Source organism: Scomber japonicus, chromosome 1, assembly GCF_027409825.1.
Source record: "Scomber japonicus isolate fScoJap1 chromosome 1, fScoJap1.pri, whole genome shotgun sequence".
Classification (NCBI taxonomy): domain Eukaryota; kingdom Metazoa; phylum Chordata; class Actinopteri; order Scombriformes; family Scombridae; genus Scomber; species Scomber japonicus.
Genome location: NC_070578.1, coordinates 2,976,338 through 3,001,548, shown reverse-complemented (window position 1 = coordinate 3,001,548; position 25,211 = coordinate 2,976,338). Strand labels below are relative to the sequence as shown.

At 40.6% G+C, this 25,211-nt stretch overlaps 1 protein-coding gene across 2 annotated transcripts in view; it reads left to right on the top strand.

The window, feature by feature from the left end:
- The window catches only part of arnt2 (aryl-hydrocarbon receptor nuclear translocator 2), a 79,879-nt gene that overhangs the window by 33,734 nt on the left and 20,934 nt on the right, over positions 1–25,211 (top strand). For both annotated transcript variants that reach the window (XM_053315656.1, XM_053315649.1), the window contains exons 6-12: positions 370–472; positions 6,804–6,869; positions 7,414–7,499; positions 11,002–11,078; positions 11,914–12,048; positions 14,342–14,416; positions 23,342–23,493. In XM_053315656.1, coding sequence (XP_053171631.1) covers positions 370–472; positions 6,804–6,869; positions 7,414–7,499; positions 11,002–11,078; positions 11,914–12,048; positions 14,342–14,416; positions 23,342–23,493 — 694 coding nt within the window. The remainder of the gene's footprint in view (positions 1–369; positions 473–6,803; positions 6,870–7,413; positions 7,500–11,001; positions 11,079–11,913; positions 12,049–14,341; positions 14,417–23,341; positions 23,494–25,211) is intronic.

Below are 25,211 nucleotides of genomic sequence, written 5' to 3'. Positions count from 1 at the left end.
AACAGTCAAATAAAAGTCAAATAATAGTAAAATAACAGTCAAATAAAAGTCAAATAATAGTAAAATAACAGTCAAATAATAGTAAAATAACAGTCAAATAATAGTCAAATAATAGTAAAATAACAGTCAAATAAAAGTCAAATAATAGTCAAATAACAGTCAAATAAAAGTCAAATAATAGTAAAATAACAGTCAAATAAAAGTCAAATAATAGTAAAATAACAGTCAAATAAAAGTCAAATAATAGTAAAATAACAGTCAAATAAAAGTCAAATAATAGTAAAATAACAGTCAAATAAAAGTCAAATAATAGTAAAATAACAGTGAAGTGTGGTAATTAAAATGTGGCTGTGTTGTTTGTGTTAACAGGAAGGATTCTGGACCTGAAGACAGGAACAGTGAAGAAAGAGGGACAGCAGTCCTCCATGAGAATGTGCATGGGCTCCCGACGCTCTTTCATCTGCCGTATGAGGTATGTGTGTGTGTGTGTGTGTGTGTGTGTGTGTGTGTGTGTGTGTGTGTGTGTGTGTGTGTGTTCTATCATTGATTTGGTTTTGACTCTTTAAGCACTCCATCCCCTACTGATCCATTTCCAGTTATGAAAAAGTCTCATATTGTCCTGTATTATATAAGCTTACACCACTGTACTTCCTGAGAATTTAACAATATTTTAGCCTTAAACCTTTTAGATGAGGAATTTGTCTAGTCACACAATTAAGTCAGATAGTGGTAAACTAGTTTTCATTTCTATTTTTCCTTTTCACACCCTGAAAGTCTTTCTAAACAGTGAAATCCTTAGTTCCTGTTGTTGTATGTTGGTGGAGCCTGCACTGTGTCATCAGCAGATTTAGATACTGATTCACAAAATTGAATTAGATGTACCTTGAATGAAGCATATTGAAATGAAATAGAGCTGCTAATATTAAGTCAGTAGTGCATAGGAATCCCTCATGAACCCCTGCACAGCAGACAGAATGACAGTCATTAGACTTTTACACACATGTGAATGACTCTTCTCTTTCTTTGGCTGCTGCTTACATAACACACACCCTGCTGACCTGCTGAGCATTTCTAATCAGCCCTGCACACTCTCTTACAATAGTGTTTCATATGTGATGGATTGTGCTATTATTCCAACAATTAATCATAATATGCAGCTTTGTGTCTGAGGCAGAGGAGGAAACTAGATAGAAGATATTAATAAAGTAGGGTTGAGTAATACTTTTGAAACCAACATTAATAAGAATATTTTTCTGTATTTGAAACTTAATAAAATCCATAACAGCTATATTAATGTTCGGTTCATTGAACTTTCCTCACTGTTATGCATTACATTAGACAAAATCCCTCACCCTTCTAAAATTAATATGTTACTTACACATTTAATCAGTTTGAATAGATCTTCTGCATGGAAATGATGACACAGCAGGATGTTACTAACCTTTAACCTGAACTTAAAAAAACCTTGTGAGGATTTGGTACAATGTTCTTTTACAACCTGGGATGTTTCAGTTTTCAGTATAATATCATGTTTTATAGGAATGTGTCTGATCTTCTTTCACATGAAGATGCAAGTTTATAACGCCAAGGGTGAATCTTTCATAAGCTGGTTGGTGGCACAAATCCATATCCAGCATGTGGAGCTGCTGTATAGTTTTACTGTTTGCACCACTGTGTGTGCAGTTTTATCTTTCATTTGTTTCTGTGTCTGGCTGTGTTATACCCCTGCATGTCTGTTTGACTAACAGCACTACTCCTGCCAATCCCTGAAAAGTACCTGGAACTGGAATTTGGTAACTCCAAAGTGGAGAAAAAGAGACAGTGACTAGAATGTTTATTTCTTTATTGTCCTGCTGTGGAAAATGGTTATATGAATATATTAACACAGTACCACTGGAAATCCCTAAACAATAATGATAGTTATGGCCCAGTCCAAGTAAAAGACTAAAGCTTCAGCCTGCTGTTAGAGGAAGATGAACTGTAAGCTCTATATTGAGTCTGCTGTACTCAGTAGAACACACTTCATCAGGTTTAGGAGCTGGATGAGAATCAATAAAGGGAGAATATGATACTACCACCTAACACTAGAGGCTGAACAAATGTCTCCCCATCTCCTATATTTGGAAAGAGATGAAGAGAGAAATGAATTATTTTTCAAAGACTGTGATTCAGTCTGTGGAAGAAGGATATATAGTGTTTAAATTGATCTATGTTTATATAGACTCTCCTGCCTCTAATCAATTAATTAATTGTTTTTTTACACACTTTAATTTGGCTTGAGGCCGTTTATAATTGAACAGTGTTTACTTGTTACCATTCCTGTCCTTTAGATATCTACAGTGGATGGACCACGGCCTTAGCATGCAGCTCCATGCTGTTCTGTTTCCTCTGAAGTAGCTTTAAATAAATAGATAAATCTGACTGACAAAATCATGTTATTGCAGTTTTTCATTTGAGCTGTATAATGTTACAACAGAATGAAATACTCATGATCTTCCATTGTCATGGAATTGATTCATATTGGGTGTTTCCACTACAGAGACTTTCCCTTCACCATGAACCTTTTGAGGAACCTATTTGTCTTCTTATGTTCCTTGTTGACAGATTGTTTTGCCAACAACTGTTGCTACGGTCAAGAATGATTTTTTCTTTTACATACAAATTTCCTTCAATTTGAACCAGACATATTTGGAATCTGTGGGATCCACACTATAACTATAGTGTAAATGCTGACACAGTCATATTTTGGTTCTTCAAATCTTTAATATACTTCTTTCTGTAGAAACAGAAACCATTCAAATATAAAAAATGGTAACATAATAAAACATGAGATCAATAGCACCAAACCTGGTATATATCATATATCATATTTAGATGTTTGTTTTTTAATATCACTGTTTGTTTGTAATTGGTTACCAACCTTTTGAATGCATAGCCTGATGAACTATGCCTCTTCAATACTGATTTGGACTGCAGCCAGATTTGGGCATGTTCTACATAACGTCACACTGCACAGATGTATAGCATTTCATACAGATTCCACCAAAAGGTAGAACGCTTTTCTGTTGTCTTTGATCAAATGAAACTTAGTACACAGGTTCTCCATGAGAATCAACACAACACACTGAATCGTGGAGCCAACAGCCCTACTTTGTGGTCATTAGTAAAACACCACCATACTGCCTATTAACCGTCATATCTCCTGAATGCTGTATGCTCTTTCTAGTTTGAAATGAAATTGTAGTTTGAACAAGGTTTGGTTTCACAGCATGAGTTGGTAGATCATAGACTGTATAAAAGAAATGGACGTAACATCCGTGACGTCACCCATTGGTCTGTGGACTGCTGTTCGTAAGCCAAAAGTTTTGATTCTGGGCAGCGCCATCTTGAAAATTTCAGGTGCATGCTGGGAAAAATAAAAACATGGATTCTACTTATATGGGCATGAGGCGGGGCCATGGGCGGAGCGGGGAGGCTACTATGGTTGCGAGGGCTGGATCCCCAGGACGTTGGTCAATCAACCTGTCAATCACGACGTAGCCACGCCCTAATGCATACCCTGCTTTATCCTCAAATATAAAATCAGGGAGGCCAAAATTTCACAGATGAACATCATACTGCATTGAAGAAGGCTTTAAACTAGCGATTGAGACCATAAACACATTTTAAAAATGTTTACTGAGGTTAGAAATCAAGTGAGAAGTTGGTGAATTCTCCATTGACTTGTATAGAGACGGAAGTCCTTTTGACACCAAAACGGTCGCCTCCTGGTGGCATTTTGATAGAATGCAGTTCTAAGTTACTTCTGCGTTGGCTTCATTTCAGAGGACCAGAACTCTCCGCCTGATTGAGATTCATAGTTTTGCTGTCCATTATATCATGATTATATGTATTGATTGTTCAATCAGTAACAGATAGTCTTTTGTCTATGACACATACTGGAATTGATTTCGTGCTATTGCTCTGTAACACTAGTCTTTAATGTGGACAGCTGTGACATTCTGCATACAGTAGGTACCTTATTACCACACAGCCTTAGTACAATATATGACTCATACCTGCTTTTTAAATTGAGATGTTCATGGACCCATAACCTATTTCACACCATATGAACTACAGCATGTGCCTTTTCACCCTCATGTAATGGCATTAATATTTCTACTCTCCACAGGTTGTTGCTCAGATAATTGATACTTTCAGACTTGATAATTAGAGGTGACAGGCTTGCTTTCTATATTCTCATAATTATAGCTGTCTGTTGGACATCACTCCATTTCATAGCTTCTGACCTTTAAGAAATCCTGTTTTTAGCTGAATTAGTGTGTTTGTCAGGACTATTATAATTCACACACTTTGCCCCACAGCTCTAATTACTCACTGACAAACTGCACCAAAGCAGCCTGCAAGAGATTGTTTAGCTGAACAAAATAACATACCTTTCCCTAATTTTCTGTGAAAGACTGTGGTTTGGTGAGTGTCAGAGAGTTTAGAACCATGAGGGGCTGCTGTTGCCTTGTTTTGTCTGGATCTGCCTCAAAGAAGTCGCACGAGAGCCGCAGTGTGTTATGTTGTTAGGAATTTGTTGGACCAGGATGTTCTTCTGTTCTGTTGCTATTTCAGTTTGTGCATAAATCAAACAAGATGCTGCCAGGACTGAAAGAGACTGCAAGCAAAGAGTGAAACATAACCACTTCTGTGACACATACATAAACACGGCTGAGAAGAGCACAGCATGATCTGCAAGCCAGCATTTCAGGGAAGACATTATGAGATCCAGACAGGCTTATGTAAGAACACTCTTTCTACTGAAAAACACCTGCTGACTATACTGCTGGCCACCAGGAAACTGTCTCTACTCTTCACACTGGAGTCTGCAACATATTGGACTCAGACTTCATTCAGCCACACTGTGCTAATGTAGTTTAGAAACAGGAAGGGCAGATTTCACCGTTCATGGGCATTTTTATTTATTGGTTTTACAAATTCCCATCTCAGCTGATATATGCTTATAAAATATGACTACACATTTTTTAGAACGATCCATCAATCACTTGTGACAAAGATATGTAATGGAGACATATTTTACAGTTTGGGAATTCACTTTATTTTAAAGTGACATCAATAAGCAACAAGAGTAAACTTCACTGAAAATGTATTCTTTTTTTTTTTAAAGACCGTGTAAAGTGAATTCAGACATTTTCTTCTAAACACATTAAATAGGTCATAAATGTATTTCTAAAAAATGTGTAAAAAGCATTTCAACCCTTTAGATTTGAATTGTGGAGCTACGCTTCACAAACTGTGTTTCAAGATTTCTGTGTTCAGGATTTTAGCATTAGCATAAACCCGCCCCTGCTGCTATACAGGTATAAATACATTCAGCACACACTACTACTATTATAGTCTACAGTTAGCCAGTTAGGTGAGTTAGCCGCCGAGCTAGCAGCTGAGTTAGCAGCAGAAAGCTCTCAGACGTAGAATCCATGTTTCTGGTAGAGGTAGTGACTTTGGTTGACAGGTGACACTTGGTAGGGGGCGGGCTTTCAGCAGCCTCGGTGGGCACTCCCACAACGTTTGGGAGCAGAGAAAGAGGCTGAGTTTTACACAACTTTGAAGCCTAATTTCATATATTTGGCGATTTTTTTAATCATTCAAATTTGGCGGGGTGGTTAACAACACACTTTTCTGTGGTATGTCAAACTCAGAACACATATTTATTCTTACTTTAAATAATTGATTAATCCTTTAGTCTATAAAATGCCAGAAGATTCAGGAAAATGCCCATCACAGATTTTTCAGTGCAAAGTTATATTGTCAAATGATTATGTCCTTATGCTAATAGAAAGAGTGTATGAAAACTCATTCCTAGTGTGATATTAGACTACACATTTTGTTGGAAACCTCATACAAGATATCTGTGAGTGAAGCTGGCAAGGAGCAGGAAAAACTAGGAAACACACAAAGCATTGCACACTCTACTGTTCATTTGTATTGTCTTATCTATTGAGTTACTGTGTGGAGGAATGAGGTAACACCTACAAAGGCAGCTTACAAACAATAACTACACAACTATAAAAAAAAAAAAAAAAAGAGCCATGAAGAATGAAGATAGTAAACGGTGTAGTGAAGACACCAACATGTACTTTAAGTCATATACTTTGAAGTTCATGGATCTGGTACAGCACAAGTAATGTAGAAAGCAAGGAACAATTTACTAGCAGGTAATATATACATACTGGTCTTCCACAGAGAATAATTTGAGAAGAAAGTTTCATTTAAAGAAACTCTCTGTTAGCACTCCTAAAAAGAGTGTGTGTATTTCAGTCTGTGGGGTGAATTTGAATTTGTGGACTGGATGTTTGTGTTGTAAATGGAATTAGAATAGTTGTCTGTTAAATGTGTATATATATGTTTATTGATTAGTAGGTGAGAAAGCAGCACAAATGGATAAGTCACCATATGAACGTGTGTATGATATGTACTTTTACTCCTAGTGAGATTGTAAATACCAAGCCAGCACAGCTCCATCACAACATGACTATCAGACACTAGTTTTAGATGAACATGGTTGAGATGATGACGTAAAATTTTATTTACCTTACGTAATGTATTTGATTTGATTCCATTAAATGTCATCAATCTTCCAAAAGAGGCTAATACAAACTTTGGTGATAATCAGCCTTATTAAATAGTGAATTATTCATGTGACATGTGTTGATAAGCACCATACTAATGATTGTGTCATACAGGTGTACAGTATGTATGCTGCAGTGTAACAGGTCTTGTGTTGTGTGTGTGTACAGGTGTGGCAGTGCTCCTCTGGATCACATCTCTTTAAACCGTCTGTCTAACATGAGGAAGAGATACAGGTACACAAACATGATCCATCACTCCTATCTTTATTTCTGACCAAGCTGCATCAATCCTTCTTCTTCTCCTTCTGTTCACAAGCCAAACTGGTTTTTTTAATACCCAAGTAAAAAGTTCAAATTGTTATCATGTCTTTGTTCTTTTCTATCCTTTAACAATGTAATATCAATCTATGCAATATAGAAAACTGCCTAGCAATAACAATCTGAATATCCAGAATGTATACAAATATTGTATTTAAAATGAAATGTTTCATGTTTTATGAAAATCTTGTTTCAATTCATCATTCACAGATATGGTATCATGCACATACTGTATTAAATACATTGTTAAAACCATCATGTAATGTCAAATTTTCTGTTCTCCAGATGTTTCAAAGTTGCCTTTGCTGCATTCCTTCTTTTCTTAATGATCCTGACATGTTTAAATTTAATTTGTGTGTGTGTGTGTGTGTGTGTGTGTGTGTGTGTGTGTGTGTGTGTGTGTGTGTGTGTGTGTGTGTGTGTGTGTGTGTGTGTGTGTGTGTGTGTGTGTGATGGACAGGAATGGCCTTGGACCGTCTAAAGAAGGAGAGGCTCAGTACTCAGTGGTGCACTGCACTGGCTACATCAAAGCCTGGCCCCCTGCAGGTAAACACACACACACACACACACACACACACACTCATACATATCCTTAACTCTATGCTCTGGTATCTACTCCTTCTTAACTAAACTCTTAACCTGTAGCTGTGGCCTGGTGTAACTTAGAGCAGCTGTGTGTTCTGCACAGCTCTGCATGGTTGTGGTTTCACATCCAGGGTGTGACAGCAGTGTGTTTTAAAGACACTGCTGCATCCTGTGTGTCAGTGTTCTGACACAGTGCAAAGCAAACATTTCATCTCTTTGCCTTTGTATGAATTTAACTGCAGGAGTGTTTTTGCAGTCAGTCCTCTGGCTGATGAATGTCCCAGCTGACAGTATGGATGTTTGCTTTAACAACAAGCCTGTGTGTGGAGTGTGTCTCTTCTACCAGGAACTTCCCAGGAACACCGGGTGTTCCTCTTACTCAACTCCAGATTCTCTCCTTTTCTACATCCGTCCCAGGAAGTGGAGTCACACAGCTCAGCATAACTGTACAATGTTTTACTTAAGTTGAAACATCTTGAGCTTGTTGCATTTGTGCTGCCACTGAATATGACTTCATGTTGTGAAATGGAACTGCCAGGGAGCATTATCCACATTTGCTATGGAGTGAAACTGGAGTGGAGTGAGAGAGTGGGGAGCAATACTGATACTGTTAAACTTTAATAAAAAATATCAAAGTATAATTCATTCAATCCTCCACACACACCAGAGCACCAAATGTAGATTAATTCACGCTGCTGAAATTCTCCCTCAACAAATACACTTTTTCCTTCTGTTTGAGTAACGTTTGCAAAAGCTGCAGTAACCAGCTATATGAGTCTTTTTTTAAATGAAAATATATATGTATGTGTTTCTATGGTTTTGGTTCATTTGAATTGTTATCATACAATGCAGGATTGCAGAGTAATATTCAGTCATAGCCCCTACACACCACACATATAGACAGTGTTATTTATACATACTAAAATATTTTCAATTAGAAATGAAGAAAACAATGAAAATATATAAGTAAAGTAGCAATGAAGATGAAAGTCGGTATCTCATCTCATTAATATGCTACCAGTGATTTCTATGCAGTTGATGCATCATTTGTTCAATCTGTTCTTTATCCTCTCTTTAGTCTTAAAGGGTTTTAGATGATATATGTAACTTCTCATACCTATAAGGCAAATATCAGCTTCATATCATCTATCAGTATAACCCTAGTATGAGGTTATACTGGACACATCAGGTAGAGAACAAACAAGGCCTCAGATGCACTCTCTAACCTCAACACACACACACACACACACACACACACACACACACACACACACACACACACACACACACACACACTGCTCCCTTTAGTCTCAAACCACATGTGTAGATTGCTGATGTGGTGAACTCTGGTGATGGAAGTGAACATCAAGTATCACACAACTAAATCTGCTCTTACGGTTTTGAGGTCAAGCTGGGATATTTCTTGACACACACACACACACACTCACATACCATATGTGTGTTGAAATCATTGACACATGCTTCACTTCCTTGCACTAAAAATACTCCTTTGGAATGTTCTGGACACAATGCTTCTGGCTAACAGTCCTCAGAACACACACACGCTCACACACTGCAGATGGATAACAGAATGCTGTAGACGTCGATGCAATAGAGCCAGTGGAACAAGTGCAGCTTCATTATTCAATCAAGGGGAGCAAAGTTATTTTTAAAAAGAATCAGCATATCATACAGCCCTGTCGTCATAATTAAGCAGCTTATGTCAATGATCATTTTCAGCAACTGACAAAAACAAGTCATAAAAAAATAAGGCTGTTTTGGAGCCTTTGAGTTGGTTCAGTTAAACTCATCACTGATCTTTTACCACAGCAGGTTTTGGTTGCTAATCATCGTCTGTCAGTCCACACAAGAGTCTGACTGTTTACAAAGTTGCAAAAATGCCATTTAGCTGCACTTTGAATAGATAGAGTAGTATGTGTTGAATATTCCTGCTTGGCCCACTGACTCCAGACAAACTTTAAATCCTACCATAACCCTCTCCTCCTCTTCCTCTCTGGTATTCTAGTGATTTAAATCTTGCTGACTGCTGGTCACTATAACTGTAGAGATCATTTACAATGAAAGCTTCAAATAGCTGTAAAAACAGCTACAGGAAGTGTTTGGATTACTACCAGTACCTGCAGTTTAACTAGTATTCATCATATTATGATTGCTTAAAGTCAGTGTAAAGTAAGAATAAATATGTGTTCTGAGTTTGACATACCACAGAAAAGTGTGTTGTTAACCACCCTGCCAAATTTGAATGATTAAAATATATGAAATTAGGCTTCAAAATTGTGTAAAACTCAGCCTTTTTCTCTGCTCCCAAATGCTGTGAGAGTGTCCACCGAGTTCACTGAAACCCCGCCCCCAACCAAGTGTCACCTGTCAATCAAAGTCATCACCTCTACCCGAAACATGGACACTACGTCTGAGAGCTTTCTGCTGCTAACTCAGCTGCTAGCTTGGCGGCTAACTCAGCTAACTGGCTAACTAGTAGTAGTAGTAGTGTGTGCTGAATGTATTTATACCTCTACAGCAGCAGGGGTGGGTTTATGGTGATTTTCAGACCGGCCCACTAAATCCTGAACACAGAAATCTTGAAACACAGTTTGTGAAGCCTAGCTCCACACTTCAAATCTAAATGGTTGAAATGCTTTTTACACCTTTTTTAGAAATACATTTATGACCTATTTAATGTGTTTAGAAGAAAATGTCTGAATTCACTTTACACAGTCTTTAAATCTCTCACATGTTGGATACATTACAGTTACAGGTAAATATTCTCAGTCCAGTCATTAAAGTAAACAATATAACTACACTCTTAATGTTACAAAGTGAACTATAGGAAGGCATGCTCTCATTCTTCAAGTAATGACATGAAGAAAAAGCATTTATACCTGGATTCTAACAATACTATGTTTGACATCCATTTTTTTGCTCTCAAAAGTTTTTCTAAATTAATCACACTTCCCGGCTTCAGTTGTGAAAATGCCACAATACAACCATGTAGCTTTAGAAAAAGACAAAGTGAGCCATCACAGTGTTCAACACCACCATTAGCAGGACTTTATATTTGACTTAGAACAATGCAAACAGTAGAATATCTACTATGGGAAAAATGTTAAAATGGAACTGATTTGTCATTCTGTTATATTTCCCTCCTCTCTTCTACTGAATTATTAATATTACACAGAGAACAGACAGTTTGAATGAAATGTCAGTAGAGTCTCGTATTGTGGCTGAAATCAATCTTGTATTGTGGAGGCTTAATGTTGAAAACATGACTAGTAAAATCATTGCAGAGGAGCAGTGGCCGTGTCTGCCACTACATTATTTCTCACTGCTGCAAAGTTCAAGCAACAAATGGAAAAATAATTGTTTACACTTTATGAGAAAAGTCTATTAGACGAGACTCAACAGCCTCATTGTTTCACACTCTCCTCTTTCTCTGTTTCTTCAGGTATGACGATACCAGAGGAAGACACAGACGTAACTCCCACTGCAAAATACTGCCTAGTGGCCATCGGAAGATTGCAGGTTTGTTTATAGGCACAGTCAATGATCTATCACTATCTATTAGTGTGTGTGGGTGTGTGTGTATAACCAGGGTAGACATTGGGTTGCCATCCTCAAGGTAAAGCAAAGAAAGGTCAACATATTAGTTGATGAATGGTACAAAATGTGTTACACACAACACAATGTACTAACACTAACTCACACATGGAGAGTTGTGCTGGAAGAATGTGTTTTTTTATAGAACATTGCAGATGAAAAGCAGGCTGCTAACCACCCAAAAACTTTGTTGAACCTGGAGGCAAACCATACTTATGTTTTCTAGGGTTGTTTTGTTCTTGGTTATGTCGTATTTGTGCTTCCATCACATGCTGCTGGTTACAGATCTGAAAAAAGTAGATTTGCTGCAGGAGTACTTTGAGGTTTTTCTATGGATGTTTTAATGTGTTAACCATGGAAATTTCCACTGTTGCATGCAGTTATATATTCATTTATTTACTGAATCAACAGATTTTTGTATTTGTTGATATATCGTTTCCCTCCTGTATACTATACTATGATTAAACACTAGATGAAATGAGCCACAGCAGCAAAACATAAGTATGGATGCTTGTGTTTTCCACAATGTTCTGTTCCTAATCTCATTGTCTGCACTTAAACTCTTTTACAACTTGCAGCTGGTACTTTGCCCAAATCAAGGGTATCATTCCATCCTGTTGTCTGATGCCAATGGTTTATAGAGTCTCCTCTACCTTTTTGTGTGAAAAACAGATGTTGCTATATTTATGCTCCAACTCTCCATTCCTTTAAAACTTTAATTGATGTGCTTGTGTCCCCCCCCCCCCCACCCTCCACTCAGGTGACCAGCTCTCCAGTCTCCATGGATATGAACGGCCTGTCGGTGCCCACAGAGTTCCTGTCACGTCACAACTCTGACGGTGTCATCACTTTTGTCGACCCGCGTTGCATCAACGTCATTGGTTATCAGCCTCAGGTTAATAAACAGGATTATAGAGACTTTGTACTGTCATTCATAATTCATAATAATTCTCTTCGAACACAAATACAGTTTTTATTCATTAATTAATTCCAAATATTTCTACCGTCACTGAGACACAACACTTACTGAACAGATTTTTGGCAGCAGTGGTGATTATGGGATGGAAACTGAATGTCAGATATAAATGTGAGATGATCTTTCTTTGACTCGTTGACAGCGACTGGTTAGAAAGATTAAATGAGAAATTAGGACTTGAGAGTTGAAATCTATATTTTGTATGATTTACTTATTTTTTATTATTTGTTAAACTGGTTACATAATATATTTATGACACTCAACATGAATGGCTCCTTATGTATTAGGAAAAATGATCTGTTGATGTTTGATATAAACCTAAATTGTTAAAATAGCTGCAAGCTGTTATGAACAGGCTCCAAGCTTCAACTTAATATGACCTGCAGAAGAATGTGAAAACATGCCACATGCATAAAATGCCACAGGGTCAGCATGTTTGTATTGTCCACTTGGGGATTCATGTTGTAGACCTTTGTATCCCTGGAGAAAGTGACTTCCTGACTGCACCACAGGGGAAATCTTCCTACAGCGTTTCTCACAACTACAGGCAATGACATCACACATGCCAAACGGGACTATGTTTGTCTGTTTTAATTAAAAAACGGTCAAAATGTTGGACAATTCTGAAAAAAAATCACACATCATTGTCTGGTTTCAGCTGTATCATCAAATATTTTAGAGAAATGTGTTTCAAATGTTGATAAAAACAGGACAACTTAAATCAAGATACCAAAGCAGACGGATCTTAATTTGTGGGCTTAGTTTGGTTACAATAGCTTAAAAAATGTAGATGTTTGAGTATTTATGTGAAACTAAACTTACAGACACAGGTTTAGGTCAGACATGCTGTGTACCAAATTTGATGCCAATTGCCCAAAATTTGGAGGAGTAGAAATTCATTTGTGTTGTGTGTGACATTTCAGGAACTGAAAAATATGATAAATAATAATAATAATAATAATAATGATAATTGTAGTAATTAAATATGTGAAGCAAAATTGAACCAGAAGCCAACAAAGGTTGAATGGTGTCTAAGAAGAGGAAGGAAAGGTTTGGTTTCTTGATTATAATCATTATAATAATCATATCTACGGCCTTCTAGTTGGATAATTATAAAAGACTGAGGATATTGAGCCTGGGACAGAAGACCAGGATGTTATTTTCATTTCTGTTATTTTCTGACAGATGTTTACTCACTACTGCACTGGTGTTGTTAGTGTGTTATAAGTAAGGGAACGTGTATGTGCATCATGCTGTTAACACACACTTCTTAGTGTTTAAAAAGAGAAGGTAAGAGTGCAGAGTGGTTACAGTGGTACATGACTCTTACTATACTGATGGAATTAGTAACTACATCCGTCTGCAGTGTTATTCACCCAACCTTTATTTTTTCTTCCATTATGTTTGGTCTTTATGTTGATACATTATACTTATAATAATAATAATAATAATTCTGTCTTTGTCATAACACTTCAAGAGCTTTACCATGACCTTAAAATAGTGGACTGTCTATACTAGTAAAACTCTGTAAAATACTCTGTTGAAATAATCCAGTCCCACCATGACTTAGAGTACTGTGCAGTCAGTTATACACTGTGTTGACAGATGAAATAAGCAGGCCAGGATGAAAAACATTTGCTGACTGGATTGGTATGTTAGGCACATTCTTGTGGCCAGTCAGTATCTGCCTTTGTTTACTGTTTTTGCCATTACTCAACAAGAAATGACTGACTCAAATGGTTCTATAGTATTACATTATAATTAATATCACATACTGTTTGGAAGATATATGTGATTTCAGTTGCTCTCTATTTGACATGTCATTTAGAAATAATCATTTATAATCACCTGAAATTATAACATCTTCGATTATCTGTCTTTAAGGAAAAGGTTTGAGTATAACCTTTATTGCAAGTATTGATGAATGATTCCATTTATTTTGAAATCAGAGGAAATTATGAAAGTACTGACTTGGAACTCTGTTAATTTAATGCAAAATTACATTCAGATCTAATGTCATGGCAACAGAGCATCATCATCTGTTACCAACATGAACCGTAGCTTCAGTTGTATGCTTGATTCAGAAGTCATGTTGTGTTTAGTGTAAATGTACCAGCCTTCTCTTATCTTACCTGTAATTGACTACCAGATTATTTATTGTGTTCTCGCTCTCACTGTACAGCTTGTAAGTGACTGTTATCCTCTCCTCTAGGACCTGCTGGGGAAAGATATTCTGGAGTTTTGCCATCCTGAGGACCAGAGTCACCTGAGAGAAAGTTTCCAACAGGTACAACAGCTGGGCCTAAATATCTGTTTATTTGACTCAGGTGAAGAGAACAGTAGGATACATTTTCTGGTTAAAAATCATACCTCACACACATCAGAGGGAGCAGCAGTCATGGTATCACTATTGGCGTTATAGGACACTGTGAATGGGTAAAATATTATTTCCTGTGTGCAGTACATGGTGCTGGAGATGACATAGGTCACTTCCTGTTCCCCATGGCAACTGACATGGATATACATTTTCAGGAATATTGGACATTGTAGGAATAAATATCACATCCTCTGTCCACTATGTAACGCTAGAGAACATCAGCTTATATATATATATATATATATATATATATATATATATATCATGTTATTGCATATCATGTGTAGCACTTGGCACTTGGAAAAACTCCAGGAAGAAACCTCAAACAGAACTTGGCAATCTGCTGGGTGAAGAAAAAGAGAGACAGTATCATCTGAGAAAAAGATAAGTTGGAAAAGCAGGCATGGCAGCTTGGGTTAGAGTAAAGAGTTTAGGTGGTGAATTGGGACAATATGAGAAAGTGTGAATGTGTGAAAGTCTTTAATTTCAAGCAGCGTGAGGAATGTTATATCTGGAGCAGATGGTGTGGATGCAGCCTGACAGCAAGTCAGAATTAAGAGGAAAGCAGTGTTGATTTTTATCTGTCTCTTGGCATAGAAGTCCTCTGAGCAGTGAAATAAACTGGGAGTGGATGGAGACGAGGTCCAGCTGCTGGTTTAGGAGTTTATAGAAGAAGCAGATATTACTAAGATAAACGTGCATGGTATATGATTTGTTGGCTATCTGTTGAGGTTGCTGGAAGTAGGTATCTTGGGGCCATCCACCCTTAGTGAGATGAGCTGCAGGGACTGGTGAAGGTGGGAGATATATCCCTTTTCCACCGAGCTGGTGCTGGTTCGGATCCAGAATCTGACTAAGCACCGGTTCTTTGCTTTTCCACCGCCAAAGCTCCAGCCCCGAGCCTCAGAACAGGAGCCAGAGCAAGCACCAACTCTTTGCTGGTCTAAAGCAAGAACCGATTACGTCAGCGGACTGGGGGCGGGGCTAACGTTTATTAGCTGGCTAGCGGAGCTAACATTTATTAGCCGGCTAGCGGGGTTAACGATTATTAGCTGGCTAATGGGGCTAACGTTTATTAGCAGACTAGCGGGGTTAACGATCATTAGCTGACTAGCGTGGCATTTACAGAGGGTTAAAGATTTGTTGATGAAAAGTACTATTTTTATAATTTTTTTGCCAGAGCTGTCGCCGTCTTCTTCTTCTTCTTCTTTGTTTCCGGCAGGCTGGATGCCTTGTGCCATGTTGCTGCCTCTCATTGGTGAATCATGGAAGTGCCTCAAAGGCGCTGGCTATGTTATACAGTGACGTAATCGCGTGGTGGCCCCTCCCTGAGCTACTACCTTACCGTGGTGGAGGTGTTTGCGTGTCCCAATGACCCTAGGAGCTCAGTTGTCGGGGGCTTTATGCCCCTGGTAGGGTCTCCCATGGCAAACAGGTCCGGGGGGAGGGGCCAGACAAAAGGTAGCTCAGAAAACCCCGATGACGAGCAAGATAATTGGATTTTCGTGTCCCTTGCCCGGACGCGGGTCACCGGGGCCCCCCCCCCTGGAGCCAGGCCTGGGGGTGGGGCTCGGAGGTGAGCGCTTGGTGGCCGGGCCTTCCCCCATGGGGCCCGGCCGGGCATAGCCCGAAGAAGGGACATGGGACCCCGCTCCCACAGACCCACCACCAGTGAGAGGGGCCAAAGGGGTCGGGTGCAGTGCGAGCTGGGCAGCGGCCGAAGGCGGGGACCTTGGCGGTCCGATCCTCGGCTGCAGAAGCTAGCTCTAGGGACGTGGAACGTCACCTCTCTGGTGGGGAAGGAGCCTGAGCTGGTGCGTGAGGTTGAGAAGTTCCGGCTAGATATAGTCGGCCTCACCTCGACGCACAGCAAGGGCTCTGGAACCAGTCTCCTCGAGAGGGGTTGGACTCTCGTCCACTCTGGAGTTGCCACTGGTGTCAGGCGCCGGGCAGGGGTGGCAATACTTATTGCCCCCCGGCTTGGTGCCTGTATGTTGGAGTTTACCCCGGTAGACGAGAGGGTGGCCTCCCTCCGCCTTCGGGTGGGGGGACGGATCCTGACTGTGCCTATGGTCCGAACAGCAGCTCAGAGTATCCAGCCTTTTTGGACTCCTTGGAGGGGGTGCTGGAAAACACTCCCCCTGGGGATTCCCTCGTTCTGCTGGGGGACTTCAACGCCCATGTTGGTAGCGACAGTGAGACCTGGAAGGGTGTGATTGGGAGGAACGGCCCCCCCGATCTGAACCCGAGCGGTGTTCTGTTATTGGACTTCTGTGCTCGTTACGGATTGTCCATAACGAACACCATGTTCAAGCATAAGGGTGTCCATATGTGCACTTGGCATCAGGACACCCTAGGCCGCAGTTCGATGATTGACTTTGTAGTCGTGTTGTCGGACTTGCGGCCGCATGTCTTGGACACTCGGGTGAAGAGAGGGGCGGAGCTGTCAACTGATCACCACCTGGTGGTGAGTTGGCTCCGATGGTGGGGGAGGATGCCGGGCAGACCTGGCAGGCCCAAACGCATTGTGAGGGTCTGCTGGGAACGTCTGGCAGAGTCTCCTGTGAGTTCAACTCACACCTCCGGGAGAGCTTCGTTGTGGATCGGTGGAAGGAATACTTCGAAGACCTCCTCAATCCCACCAACACGCCTTCTGGTAAGGAAGCAGGGCCTAGGGGCTTGGGTGTGGGCTCTCCTATCTCTGGGGTGGAGGTCACCGAGGTGGTTAAAAAGCTCCTCGGTGGCAGGGCCCCGGGGGTGGATGAGATCCGCCCCGAGTTCCTCAAGGCCCTGGATGCTGTGGGGCTGTCATGGTTGACACGACTCTGCAGCATCACGTGGACATCGGGGGCAGTGCCTCTGGATTGGCAGACTGGGGTGGTGGTCCCTCTTTTTAAGAAGGGGGACCGGAGGATGTGTTCCAATTACAGGGGAATCACACTCCTCAGCCTCCCTGGTAAGGTCTATTGGTGCTGGAGAGGAGGGTCCGTCGGATAGTCGAATCTCGGATTCAAGAGGAGCAGTGTGGTTTTCGTCCGGGCCGTGGAACAGTGGACCAGCTCTACACCCTCTGCAGGATCTTTGAGGGTGCATGGGAGTTTGCCCAACCAGTCCACATGTGTTTTGTGGACTTGGAGAAGGCATTCGACCGTGTCCCTCGGGGGATCCTGTGGGGGGTTCTCCGGGAGTATGGGGTATCGGACTCCCTGATAAGGGCCGTCTGTTCCCTGTATGACCGGTGTCAGAGCTTGGTCCGCATTTCCGGCAATAAGTCGGACTTGTTTCCAGTGAGGGTTGGACTCCGCCAGGGCTGCCCTTTGTCACCGATCCTGTTCATAATTTTTATGGACAGGATTTCTAGGCACAGCCAGGGTGTAGAGGGGGTCCGGTTTGGTGACCTCAGGATTGGGTCACTGCTTTTTGCAGATGATGTGGTCCTGTTGGCTTCATCAGACCGTGACCTCCAACTCTCACTGGATTGGTTCGCAGCCCAGTGTGAAGCGGCCGGGATGAGAATCAGCACCTCCAAATCCGAGGCCATGGTCCTCAACCGGAAAAGGGTGGAGTGCACTCTTCGGGTCGGGGATGAGATTCTGCCTCAAGTGGAGGAGTTCAAGTACCTCGGGGTCTTGTTCACGAGTGAGGGAAGGATGGAACGGGAGATCGACAGACGGATCGGTGCGGCGTCTGCAGTAATGCGGACTCTGCACAGATCCGTTGTGGTGAAGAGAGAGCTGAGCCGAAAGGCAAAGCTCTCGATTTACCAGTCGATCTTCGTTCCTACCCTCACCTATGATCGCGGGTACAAGCGGCCGAAATGAGCTTCCTCCGTAGGGTGGCTGGGCTCTCCCTTAGAGATAGGGTGAGAAGCTCAGTTATCCGGAGGGAGCTCGGAGTAGACCCGCTGCTCCTCCACGTCGAGAGGAGCCAGATGAGGTGGTTCGGGCATCTAATCAGGATGCCTCCCGGACGCCTCCCTGATGAGGTGTTCAGGGCACGTCCCACCGGTAGGAGACCCCGGGGAAGACCCAGGACACGCTGGAAAGACTATGTCTCTCGGCTGGCCTGGGAACGCCTCGGGGTCCCCCTGGAAGAGCTGGGGAGAGGGAAGTCTGGGCTTCCCTGCTTAGGCTGCTGCCCCCGCGACCCGACCCCGGATAAGCGGCAAGAAGATGGATGGATGGATGTAATCGCGTGGCTCCTTGCCAGTGGAAAAGCAACCAGCACTGGCTCCAGCTCAGTGGAAAAGGGGTAATAGGGGATCCTGCTACAGCAAGCTACTATTTCCCTTAGTGCTAGAGCCAGTGCTCAGTTGGTGCTAACCCGAGCACCTCTTACAAACCTGTTGCTTTTCCACTGACAAGGATCCATGTGATTACGTCACTGTATAACATAGCCAGCGCCTTTGAAGTCTGCTAATAAATGTTAGCCCCACTAGGTGGCTCATAAACATTAGCCCCGCTAGCCGGCTAATAAACGTTAGCCCCGCCCCCAGTCCGCTGACGTAATCGGTTCTTGCTTTAGACCAGCAAAGAGTTGGTGCTTGCTCTGGCTCCGAACCAGCTCCAGCTCGGTGGAAAAGGGGTATGTGACTGCTGGATGTAGGCAGCAGGGGCCACTGGCCCTGTTAGGTTCCCCTGCTAAGGCTGGCTGTGATAACTGGAGCTGAATGGCAGGGAATGCTGACATCCTGGTGTCGATGTAGGCTGCTGGTGCTGGTGTTGTGTTCCAGGGCTCCATTTGAAGTACAGCACTGAGGTTAGAATGGCAACTGGTAATTTGTTGCAGAATGATAGAAACAATGTGAAGTTACTAAACTCTTCATCTGGTGCTTGTAACAGCAGATGATACTGAAGTGAGGTTAGATTATTTGTTAGATTACCAATTTACAGTCCAGTGCACACAACAGCAGATGTTACTGAATCAGTTTTATTAGTAGCTTGTAACCCAGTGCTTATAACAGCAGGTCATACTGTAATAATGTTGATTAGTTTTGTTAGTATTTGGCCGCCTGGTGGGTGAAGTGGTGGATGATTCTGTAGTGACTTCAGATTAGCTCTCTTAGCATTTGGCTAGCTGGTGTCAGTATCTATATCACTAAAGTGACATTATATTAGTCGTATTAGTAACTTTAGTAGATAATGTTACTAAAGTGACATTATATTAGTTGTATTAGTAACTTCAGTAGACAATGTTACTAAAGTGACATTATATTAGTTGTATTAGTAACTTCAGTAGATAATGTTACTAAAGTGGCATGATAGTTTAATTAGTTATGTGCAGCCTTGTGTAAGTGATGGGACGCATTGCTGAAGTGATGTTAGATTACTTGCATTAGTTAGTAATTGGCAACCCATTAGGGAATTTTCCATATTTAGGGTGAAGCATGGGCCTAGAGATCACAGTAAAAGCAGTACTGTCATCTTAGCACAGATACATACTGTTTCTCCCCTTCAGACGGTGAAGGGCACTGTCTGTGGTGTTTTTGGGAAATACAGGAGTCTCTTTGATAATGGTGATGCAGCACTGCTGTGGCAGCTATGGTCAGAAGATATGACTGTCTGACTCTCCACAGAGGGTAGCTGTGTTTCTTAGTTTGTAGAATAATGAACCAATAAGCAAATTCTGTTACTGTAGATGCATTGAGTATGACCATTAATTAGCATAGAGTATTGGTGGTACTATCTGTGAAGGGTTAAAGACTGTCCACTGAGGACAGACATCCTGGAGTCCTGCACACCTTCTCCACTGATGAGTTAACCACTAACAGACACATTCTCCATAACACAGCCCAGTGCCACTAACTATAGATTCACTAAAGAGATGTTAATAACTGTTAACCCTGTGCACATAACAGCAGGCATTACTTAAGTGATGTTACTGAGAATGGGGTAATTGGTAATCCGATGTCTATATTTGAAACAGCAGGAAAGCGGTGAGAATAGCTGACTTTTCTTCTCTAAAATAAAAAGAAGGAAATGCAACTTGGTGCTACGCGCACAAAGCAGAAGTAAGTGGAGGTTGTAATAATTAGAGCTGAGTATCCTGCTGGCAGTAATGACTTTAAATGATCAGATAAGGAAAGGTTGTTGAGGTGAATGAGAGATGATGCAAACATGATGGTTTGTTTACTAGGAAGTTTGTTTAGAGTGAGGAACTGCTGGAAAAGGTTTGGAGTGTGTGAGTCAGAGATTCTGGTTAGGGGATGTTGAGTGGAGGAGCCCACCAGGCCGGTCTGTACACTGCTGAGTGCTAAGGCTCCACAGGGAGGCTTGGCTGTGGCCTGACTGCTGGGTCTGGGCTGGAGGAGAACCAATTTCAAAGTCTTCAGTTAAAGCGGATGGGTTGACCTGCAGTGTGTGATTCATGGTGAGTTGACTTTTTGGAATGATACTTTGGACATTTGTCTTGATTTTGGATAATGCAATCATGCAATTAGGCAGGAAGTACAGTTAGGCTGTGGAGAGATCTGAGACAAAACAACGTTATGTTCCACTCTGTTACATTACAACACCAGTTTGGAAAAGCAGAAATATGCTGGGCTAAGCTCTAAACCCTGGGGGCTGAAAGAGTGCCAGCACACAGGACCTGCAGGATGGACTCAAAGCGTTGGCACATCACTCACAGCTACTGTGTTCATTGTTGCTGAACATGAAGAGAGTGCCTCGCTCCTGGACCCAAAACTGACCACTGTGCCAACTGTCTGTCAGCAGGACTGACTTATAACTGACCTGAACTAAAAGCATAAGTGCTTTGGGGTCATTTGAACCAGGAGAAAGGATCAGAACAGAAAACTCTCCTCTTTTGGGCCTCTTTACCAGATGGAGACCATAAAGTGTAATTCACATTCCTGGAAGGCATGGACATCATGTCATCCTGCTAATCTTCATTTCATGTCAATGAAATTTCTAATCATAATGTAACCTACATAATGATAATGACCATATGAAACCCACACAGTGTAAATATGTGAAGAATGGTATAACTGTGACAGCTGTGTACTAATCTACTGATATTTGTTATATTAAGAGTTAATGAATGCTTGCCAACTATACAGTGGTATTTAAAAATCAGCTGATTGTTGAACTTTTGATCTATTGACCTAATAGACAATCATATTTTAATAGTTAAATACAAGAAACACATTAATGAAATGACTTTCTTCACTCACTATGTCAGGAATACACTTTGACTAATTTAGCCATACATGATTTAATGCTTAAATACATCCACGTTTCCTGGTGTTTCTGAATGATCAAGGTTAAGAGATAATAGTAAAAACTCACAGAGGTATAAAAGGTCTGTGATACTAGATGATATAGTTTCATCAGTTATTGAATGAATCATGTCGATTATGCATAAATGATGACTTCTTTTTAATACATCTCCAAGCAAAGTATCAGGGTTCCAGTAAAGCTTTCAAAGGGAGACAGAGTGTGATTTAAGACTGAACAAGATAAAATCAAAGAGGCTTTTTTAATACAATGTGTTTTATTTTGTCAAAAGTCAGTATCAGCATTCCTTATCTAATTTAATTAGATCCATTTGTAACCAAAGTTAAAATAACTAGTTGAAGACAGAAAGACATTCTGATAAGAGAAACTGATGTGATGCAACAAGAAAGGATTATCACTCTGCACAGTCCACTCACCCATCTACTTCATTACTGCTCTTATGATATACGATATTTGTCATTTAAACTGGATAAAGTGCTGCTCAGAAAATGTGCCTGTTGAAGTTGTTTGTTTTGTGCATTAAGAAAAAAATAGAAAAGAAAAAATGAAAAGAAAAAGGAGTTTTTATTTGTTAGCCTCAGAGAGAAACAAATAGACCTGGAAACAGATAGAAAACAGAATGGTGGCTATAGGAACACAACCTTCTAAAAATGAGTCCTGCGTCAGACTGCATCAGTAATGCAAGGATGATGGGGTTGTGTTGTTTAAAGTCCAGGAAGTACAACTGGAGCTACATGTGAATATGTTTAAAGGACCAGTGAGGAGGACATCTAGCACCCCTAATCCCCATTTAAAACAACAGTCAGTAACCCAACATGAACATTAAAGCTGTTTCTTGCTGTAATGATTCCTCCTGTTCATTCTGACCATTAGAAGATCCCTTCATAATGCTCTTACAATGGAAGTGATGGAGGACTAAATCCACAGTCCTCCTCCTGTGTTTAAAAGTAGATGTGGAGCTAATATGAAGCTTCAGCGTCCAAATGAGTCAAATCTTCATCTGCTATGTTTCACATTACAGTGTTTTTAGTACAAAAGTATTTTTGTTACTATACTTCTTTTTGTTACTATTTGATTCTAGAAAGACTGTAAATGTGTCAGATATCACTTGATATGACTAACTCACACTGATGAAGCTCAATAGAAGCTACTTATAAAAGCACTGTTGCACAAAATGACTGTGATCATCCATCTGCAGAATGCTTTCATTCCTCAGACTGATAGTAATCAGTGAGATTTGCCACAGAGAACACAAAACCCACCAGATAGCACCAGTGTAGGACAGCTCAACTCAAAGCTAAGAAAATGACACTCTACCCACAATGAACAGTTTTTGTCAACAAGTAGTAAATCTGAATTGTAATAAATGGCTCAGTGGCAGGTGAGTTCCCACTCTGTTATTGGATCAGAGAATATAACCCTTTCAAATCATATGAATGCAGACTTGATAACATCATGCAAAACTGAATGAAATTGGACAGAGATGAAAATGATTCAAAGCTATTACCTCTATTCTCTGCTGCTCCTCTCATCTCCAGACACAGGTAGATTATTGTCTCTAAAACAACAATATGAATCAGTGTGTCTCCTCATTCTCCAGGTGGTGAAGTTGAAGGGTCAGGTTCTGTCTGTGATGTACCGTTTCCGTATGAAGAACAGGGAGTGGATGCTGATCCGAACTAGCAGCTTCACCTTCCAGAACCCTTACTCTGATGAGATAGAGTACATCATCTGCACCAACACCAACGTCAAGTAAGTTCACACACATAAATAACATATCAACACATTTACTTTATATCCTGGAGACTTACTTTTAAAAATAGTAATTCATCTCCATACATATACAGGCATCATGTCTCTCCATCACCTGATGCCTGGCCTACCCTCTGTGTCTTTCTCTTTTTCTTTTAATCTTGAATCAATTGAACCTTCTTCTGTCTTGAATCTGTTCTTTACTTTCTCTTCATTGTTCTTTCAACAGCATTAACATTACATCATGCAATTCTTCCTCACTTCTGTCTCCTCTCTCCTTTTCCTTCACTCACTCTGGAAATGTTGAAAGCTCCTTTTAAAATTCTGACAGAGCATGAATCACAACTTGCGTGGTGACAATTACAGTCATTTAGGATAAATGTCACACAGTGGGAATACGTCAGCAGTCAAGCTGTCCAAACTAGACAATTAAAACAGCACTAAAGTCAATTATAAAAACTTTACCTTCACTGAAGAGCTTGTTACTAAGTTGTATTTTACAGATGACAGACTGAACTAGACCTGCTGTACAGATTACCTCACGTCAGTTAATGTCATACACCATCCTCTGAACTCATGACAGCAGCTGCTTTCGAGCTGCTAGCTTCAGCACAGAGGGTTTGTTTGTGCTAAACACCTGCATATCAGGAGCTGCTGCTGGTTGTTTGGTCCTTCTTAACAGTAACACATACTTACAAGTCTCATACAAGGATCCAGTGTTTAAATGGGAAGTAAAACGAGTGTTACTATGGCTACTATATTTTTTGACAGAAGCCGTGTCAAGCTGCAGATCGAGCCATGCAGGAAGTCAGTCTCAGAAACCAAAATAAAACACTTGATTTTCGATCGTATATCAACAGTGAACACAATTAAAACAGACAAGTAAAGAAACCATTTAACTTAAGAACATGACTGAATCAACAGCAAGTAAACATCAGGCAAGTTACCTTTTGTTTGTTTATTGTTATATAGATTCTTGCAATTCTTCTGCGATTTTGCAATTCTAGCATGATCTTGTGATCTCGCAAATCTAGCTGCCTCCCAAAGTACAGCCATGCCCAGTAGAATCAAGATATAATTCATGTCAACCTGTATAGTAAATAAGATGCCAACTTCTACTTCTCACCTCACTCTTTTCTTAGTATCAATACTCACATGCCTTAGCTAGTCAGTGCCTTAGCAAAATTCAAATAACATACTGTGACTTTTCTGTATCCACATGGGTCCTTCCTTATCACATATTCCTCCTATGAATCACAATGTGTTGACAGTACACAAGATTCTAAGGCACAGCTTTATTGAGGAAAATCCATCAACATGGACTGTTGTCATCAGGTAGATGAAGTAAGGTTCTTTGCCAGTGTCCATCAGTTCCTGTTCCTCCTCTACTACCATGAGTTTATATCAACTCATTAATAGGTAACTTATTAATACAGTTAATAGCAATCAGTTACCTATATGCAAGTGTGTGTCACATGCATGATACATGTTACTGGTCTATTATACAGTCTACAGAGAGAGAGAGAGAGAGAGAGAGAGATCTCACTTCTCACTTTAACTATCAGTTGCATAGTGAGAGGAAATATCCAGGCCATTATATTTCTTGTTGTTGTCAGTAATTGTACGATTGAGTTGCCAAACGGGACAGTTTCCTCTAATACATTTGGCCAGTCTTATCAGTTAAATGGCGAATGGTGAGCTGTTGATTTGAAAGTTTG